This window comes from Dermacentor albipictus, chromosome 2 (genome assembly GCF_038994185.2).
Source record: "Dermacentor albipictus isolate Rhodes 1998 colony chromosome 2, USDA_Dalb.pri_finalv2, whole genome shotgun sequence".
Taxonomy (NCBI): Eukaryota; Metazoa; Arthropoda; class Arachnida; order Ixodida; family Ixodidae; genus Dermacentor; species Dermacentor albipictus.
The window spans coordinates 190,873,111-190,880,694 of NC_091822.1; the positions used below are offsets into that span (position 1 = coordinate 190,873,111).

General features: G+C 44.2%; 1 protein-coding gene across 1 annotated transcript in view; it reads left to right on the forward strand.

The window, feature by feature from the left end:
* LOC135898459 (rabankyrin-5) overlaps positions 1-7,430 on the forward strand; it is a 63,830-nt gene extending 56,400 nt beyond the window's left edge. Inside the window, exons 21-23 of the mRNA XM_065427380.2 lie at positions 3,519-3,665; positions 4,299-4,389; positions 6,937-7,430. Of these exons, the coding sequence (XP_065283452.1) occupies positions 3,519-3,665; positions 4,299-4,389; positions 6,937-7,072 (374 nt within the window). The 3' untranslated portion in view covers positions 7,073-7,430. The remainder of the gene's footprint in view (positions 1-3,518; positions 3,666-4,298; positions 4,390-6,936) is intronic.
* Positions 7,431-7,584: the final 154 nt, after the last annotated feature.

Here is a 7,584-nt window from a genome sequence, read left to right on the forward strand (position 1 = left end):
GTCTTTCACAGTATTGCCACTGTGTTCTTTACCGTCACTACCACGTGACAGTATGGTACGTTTTCCGGCCGCTAGATCCCGCGTAAACAATATGTGAAAGTCGCACGTGATCAATAACAGTATATAGCTGCCCGCCACGGCAGCTGCGCTGTAGTACCTCGAGAATACTTTAGGCATTCCAATTGGCGCTGTAAAATGTTTTATGCTTTTAATTCAAAGTTGTAGTGAACTGATGGGTTTCGCAAAGAACGCGTGCCTCGCCATACCGACTGTCGGTTCCTACCGTGAAGGGTGTGCCATATTGTAAGGCTACTGAGGGCCACCATGAAACATTTCATCGCTTGCAATTGATTGCTACTATGGTATTTGTGAATCAACTATGTAAATACTCTAAATGACACGCCGTAGTGTTAGCAGCCATGAGCAATTCGTTTTTTGGAGGCCTGTTTCAGAGAGGGGTGAAAATAGCAGCAAACTTTTTCATAAGAAATGTGCGCCTAACTCTTTCTTTTACGCAATAATAAATGGCCATATTTGACTAGAACTCACCAGAGTAATAAGAATCATGATGATAGTTTCGTTGGGCAGTGTCTTTCTAACACGGATAGCATACTGATGCCAATTACCAAGATTTTTCTTCCATGTAAAATGCAATGTCTCTCATAGCTAAATACTCATGAAATTTAAGTGCTTAGCGAAGCATCATACACAACTTCGCATGTCGAATTTGCAGAAATTTTTACGCAAAATCTATGGATAGACACGGCCCCATATGCATTGTAAAACCAGTAGACCCCTTTACCGCTACATAGCTTGCGATATCCAAGCCGCAAATTTTATCGACTCTCGTGCTTTAGGAGAAAGACTGGTTCAGGCATGGCAGCAGAAAGAAGTTGACATATCCTTCAACAAGTACGGCTCCAGCCACCCATACCCCAAGCATACACGAAGGGAATGAGCGCGCGCGACAGCCGAGCGAGAGGTATCCTGGCCATGACGTCACTCGCGAGAGGGCGCCACTCCAGATTCTCGCCGTTAATAGGTGATAATCCAAACGCGCCGCCGTTCTCTGCTGTAGGCAGCGCGATGTGGGCATCACGCTTCACCTCAATGGCATTCGACATTACCCACCAGCTCGATTTCATTTCGGTTTCCCGGCGCCCTCTTAAAACACCATGCAATAGTAAAACAACAAAAAATGCGTCTCGTGCTGCAACGATCCGCGCGGCGCTTCGCATTATATAGATGTCAACAGTAGTTGAGTCTGTCAAATTTGTTTATTTAGTTCGGATCATACATTTTTCCGATTAGTATGCTTTTTCTCACAGTTTTTTTCCAAAACTTATGAACGAGGTTCTGCTGTGCTTGTTCCCATTGAAGATGCACAGACAACTGGGATCTTGGAAAGGCACAGGAAAGATTAACAACATTTTGAAGGAACATCTTGAAGGAAACGAGTGATGTGTCATATTGTTACACGAACGAGGGATTAAACACAATGTTTATTTGCAAAACCAGCTGCAGTGCCGGCCAGTTCAGCGACAGCTCAAGACCCCGGACCAGTTCGTCTTCTGTGTCAAGGCACCCCCGTGCATTGTCCAAAAGAAACAAGCAATCTGCATGTGGCATTATCCCCAGCGGTGGTCGGGAGGTCAGGAGGCGAGCACAGGCAATTTTCCGTGCTTGGGCTGCCCTGGTGATGGCGTCAAGTTCATATTTGCTGGCCGCTGTTGTGGCGGATGGAAGGAATGTTTCCAGTGGCAATAGAATGGACAACTGAGCTAATTGGTTTACTTGCATCTTGAAACTGTAAAAGTGCACTAAGACGAGAATGCCTCGTCCTGTCCACTCTTTTCATTCTCATCTTTGTGCACATTTAGTCTCAAGATCCAGTGGCAATATTGGTTCTCGGTCGAACAACAGAAAGAACGGGGAATTACCAGCAGTGTCATGGCATGAGGAACTATATGAAAATGTGACAAAAGGCAGAGCAAGGTCCCAATCAGTATGGTTGGACGAGACATAGTTTGCAAGCATGTCTGTCAGGGTTTGATTCAAATGCTCTGTGAGACTATTAGTTTGTGGATGGTAAGCCTTAGTCAGCTTGTGCCTGGTTGAGCACTGCAGGATGTCGGTGATTCCTTTTGAAAGGAATATGCGGCCACAGTCAGTGAGCAGTTGGTGTGGAGCTCCATGTTATAAAATTACATGGTGTAAAAGAAAATCGGCGACACCTGTAGCACAGCCTGTTAGGAGCTCTCTGGTGATTCCGTAACGTGTCGCGTAATCTGTCGCCACAGCGACCCATTTGTTGCCTGATGTTGATAGAGGGAAAGGGCGAAGTCCAAGCCAATGCGAAAGAATGGTTGCGAAGGGGTGTCAAGTGGTTGAAGGCACCTGGCAGGGAGCGTCGATAGTGTTTTTCGACACATACACCACAACGTATTTCTGGACAGAGGGCAAGGCCTTGCCAGAGGAAGTGCCGGCGAATCTGGTCGTAAGTACGGGAGATGCCAAGGTGACCAGCATTTGGCAAGTCGTGAAGTTCATGAACAGCTGACCAGAAGTACTTGGGAATGACAAGGAGTAGGGCAGGACCATCAGGGTGAACTTTGTGGCGTTATAATACATCGATCCCAGAGGACAAACAAGTGAAGGGACGAATTGGAAGGCAAAGATTCCAAACGAAGTTCATATGTTCACAACATTGTCTAGCTTCTGTGTGGGCTTATTCACTGCGTTCAAAGAATGCCATGTGACCTTTTTAAGTTTCACACCCGCCATGGTTGCTTGCTTAGTGGCTTTAGTATTGCATTGCTAAGCACAAGGTCACGTGATCAAAACTTTACGGCGGCCACATTTTGATGCGGGTGAAATGCAAGAATGCCCATGTGCTGTACTTGGATTTAGGTGTACATTAAAGAACCCCAGGTATTCAAAATTAATCCGGAGTCCCCCAGTATGGCGTGTCTCATAAATCAGATTGTGGTTTTGGTACGTGAAACCCCATAATTTAATTTTTTAATATTGTAAGTTGGGACAGCCTGCACAAATCTGCAAGTAGTGGTGCTTTACTGCTGTTCTTATAGGTAACCTACCACATAAACAGTATTAAGTTTTTCAGCAGAAAGTTTCTAGACTTGGATTATAGATGCACTTGTCATGGGCATGTGAAATGTTAACCCTGAGCTAATGTAAAAGAAAGTCTTTTTTTGACAGCCTAGTTCCTTCTCAGTAAAGCCCCCTCTAAGTGCAAATCAAGATGAGCACTGTGACTGATAGCCCTATTGTGAAAACGGGGAGTCGGTGTTTACTATCATACATGAAACAAATTTGAGTATTTCACTTGATGCGCTGTCTGTGCTGTTCTCCACCCTGTGTTTCAACTTTGCAGCACTGCCTTATAAGTACAAGTTTGGGTATTATCATCATAGCCTGTAATGTGACTTGGTTCTTTATTAAAATAGCTCATTCATGTTGCAAAAGTTTAAGTGCCATGTTCCAATTACTTTCTGCAGCTCTGCTGCTGGCATACATGCAAGGCAATGGCAATCTGTGCCGCTCGCTCGTGCGAGCAGGTTCCTGTTTGGGTGCTTGCAACCAGGCGGGTGTCAACATCTTCAACTACCAGGTGGCCACCAAGCAGCTTCTTGTGCGGCTTCTAGGCAAGTTCAATCTGTATTCTCAATTCATGGGAGTGACAGCTGTAACTGATATATTTTTTTATATATATATTTGATTAGCTGCATGGCGCTTTACATGGGAAGAGAAGTGACAGGAAAGAACACTGACTTGCAAGAATTTTTATGGTGCATATAAACCAGGCTTAAATACCACTCTATGGTACCCCGCCCTGGTTGCTCAGTGGCTATGGTGTTGAGCTGCTGAGCACGAGGTCGCGGGATCGAATCCTGGCCACGGCGGTTGCATTTCGATGGGGGCGAAATGTGAAAACATCCGTGTACTTAGATTTAGGTGCACATTAAAGAGCCCCAGGTGGTCAAAATTTTCGGGGTCCTCCACTACGGCGTCCCTCATAATCAGAAAGTGGTATTGGCACGTAAAACCCCGTAATTTAATTAAATCACTTCATAACTACCTTTAAACCAGCGAATGCTTCCCTCTTGTTTCATCAGTGTCATCTTCCAAATGACAATATAAGCATTCCACATGCCTGCTTCATGACACTGGTTTTTCTTCTGATAAAGAGTCATTCTCTGCAACCAGTTGCACTATGCGCCAGCTTGTCTTTCAGTTGCACGACATGTCTGAGCAGTTGCTTTTGCATGTTCCTATAGATTTCCTGCCAAAGGAACCTCCGTGGTCTGATGGGGACGTGTGCCTGGAGTGTGGCAACAAGTTTGGCATTAAAACAAGAAAGCACCACTGGTGAGCACCTTGACCTGAGATTTCTATATGCCATCTGTGATGGCTTAATGACATGTTGCTAAGCATGAAGTCACAAGTTCAGTTCCCAGCTGTCGTGGTCTCACTTTGATGGGGCAAAATGCAAGAGCACTTGTGTACCATGCATTGAGTGCACATTAAAGAACTCCAGGTGGTCAAAATTAATCTGTAGTCTCCCACTAGGCATCTTTCATAATCCCTTCTTTTACCGCATTTCTTGCACGTTCAGAATCTTGAAAAGCGTACAGCTGCAGAAGGGATTAGAAATTTTTAATTCCTCAACGAGTTTTGTCAAGTTTGCAAACTCCATATATGGTAACTCTCTACAGGAGCTTCAGATATGAGAATGTTATTCACATTTACACACTTGGATAGCACATATCCAGCCACATGAAAAATTTATGCCTCATGTGAAACATTTTGAAAAACAGTGAAAGTGAACCCGCAGCATGACGACATACATGAAAGCATCCAACCATCTATCTTCCAGTTCATTTTGCTAACATAACTTACAGATATTACTAAAGCTTATGACATATGTCCAATTATTTTTTATTAATAAGTCATAAAAAGCCAACAAAATATTCAGACAATGTTCACATGCCTGAACCAAGACATGAAGACAGCAAGGACAACACAGTGAAAATTACTTGCACTTACTGCAGTAAAACCTCGTTAAACCACACCCACTTAAACAGTAGTTTCGTTTTAAAAGTAATGAAGTCAAATCCTTGACTCGGCAGCTATTGAACATAATGCATTTTGTATCCGCATAAACCATACCAGCTTACTGCATACATATCGGTGAACATGTAGCGTTTCCACTTTTCGTCGCGCAATCACGGCGGTACGTCATCCCCATTGGGCAGCCAGTCGGAACAACAGCCTCCAAGCACCCTGTGTGTTTGCGCGTGAAGCCACATCAACATCAACCGCAACATAATTTCGGTGTCGTGCAAGCAAGGACCATGAGGTCTTGGCAAGGACTCTCATGCCAAAGCTCAGATAAAAAACACGTGGTTTGCAACGTTAAAAAAAAAAAAGATGCACATTGTTCATGCCATTGAACGTGGCACGAAGAAGTCTGCGCTGGCATGCGACAGGGATCTACCGTTGACAACAATGTGTGGCATTTGGAATGCGAAAAGATGTCGGCTACGAGGTTCGACTTTTCGCCATCGTTACCTCTGTTGCCGAAGTGTCACCTAACGACAGTAACAGAAAACTACGCATTGCATTAGCCTCATGAACGCAATCATTACGACGAAAACAGCACCCCGCAATGAGAAAGGCGCCCCGCGACTTCTGCAGTGCTAACACACCTGTGCAGGGAGAATATGCAACGCCAACAAGGAATCTACCACGCGAGTGTTTGCCCAGAAAAGGGGGCTGGCTGAAAAGCTGGCTCGCAGCTTCAGTAAGTTTGAGGCCGCTGTCGTCGTTGCTAGGCCACCGCAGCAACAAAAATAAGACTTTTGTCGCGCGAAGAGTAAATACTGCATGTTGTTGCCCTTTCATCGCACTCTCTCCGAGTTCCGTTTTTGACAGGTAAGCAGGCGATCTCATGCTATTTCGGTTAAGCAGTACGTACTACCATTTAGTACATACTTTTTCCAAGCTCCGGCCAAATACGGTTTAACAAGGTTTCACTGTAATTGAATTAAATAAATAATGAAAATAAAAGTGGATGAAAAACAACGGACTGTAGGTGGGATATGAACCCACGTCTTTGCATTGCATATGCAATGCTCTTACTAGTTGGGCTCTGTTTTCCCATCTACTTTCTGGGGTACTTATGTTTATCTGCTAGAAGTAACCCTGGGAGTGTTTTTCTGAACATAAACAGCACGAGAATATCTGAACATGTTGAAGTCATTAACATATGTACAGGTGGGGACAAAATTTTGCTGGATTTGCGAGTGTAGGCCAAACTGCATTCTAGGGTTCTCTGACAAAACGTGCGCCCTTTTATGCTCATGTGCCTGTCAGTACACAATACTGCGTGCCTACTTCATCAAAGGGAGCAGGAGTGTAGCTTGGCACAAACTAGCATATCCCGCAAAATATTTTTCCCACGTGTGCCAACGTGTCAGCGCTGCATTTCAGGTGAATAATTCTAAAAAAATAACTTTGCTTTTCACTTTTGATGCTAATAACCACCAACCTTTTCTGCCAAATTAAATGCTTCACCTGTATAAATGTGATGTTGCCCTTTAGTGTCACTGGACAATCCCTTCGACTTGATCCACCCACCAACCTGTTTGATTGTAGTGCACTGTTGTTCATACAACGAAAGAACACAGAGCCAACATACTCAACCAATTTCTCATGGATAATTATTGCAGCCTGGTGAGCTGTAAACGACCCAAATGGGCAGCACACCGTGGAGACCAAGTAAAGACAGGGACATACACAAATCCTTTGGTTTGACTTGATGCATAACGTATTTTGAAACTGAGTAACCAGCCTCTGAACTCGTATGCGTGCTGCTGCATCTTTTCACTGAGCTGAACACTTTTGCTATTCCAGTCGTCACTGCGGGCGAATTCTGTGTGCCAAGTGTTCGGAGAAAGACATTCCAATTCTCAAGTTCAACCTCAACAAACCGGTGCGTGTATGCGGAGTGTGCTTCGACGTGCTGACGTTGGGTGCATCAGCCACCTGACAGCCAGCGAGAGAGACAGTTCGTCAGGCTGTCGCAACATTCAAGCCGAAATGGTGGTTCCGGTAGAGGAAAAACAGTTGTCCCATCGTTGCTCAGTCCAACAGAAGTCACATTCTATATTTTTGTTTTGTAATAGAGCGTGTTAAATACTATGCTAAACCATTTGTACAAAGATGTATGAATATAATATGCCCATTTCTTCTCTGGAGGGACTCTGCAACTCACACTTGTCTGTAACGCACTATTTATACAACTGTGGTTTAGCCCCTTCTAGATAGCTCTATAGGAAGGGAAAGATACGCCTCCCAGTTGTACATGGGACAAAAGAAATAAAAGCTAGTGTTTTTGTATTTAGAAAGGCTTGTGCACATATCATTGTCTTTTTTTGAAAATGAAGAACTATTTAGTCAGCACGAGTCACATGATGCTTCTGCTGATTGCAAACAGCTCGCAATCATAAACAGAAAAGCTGTTTTAAGAATACAGTCCAGACTCGTAATGAAACTATATCT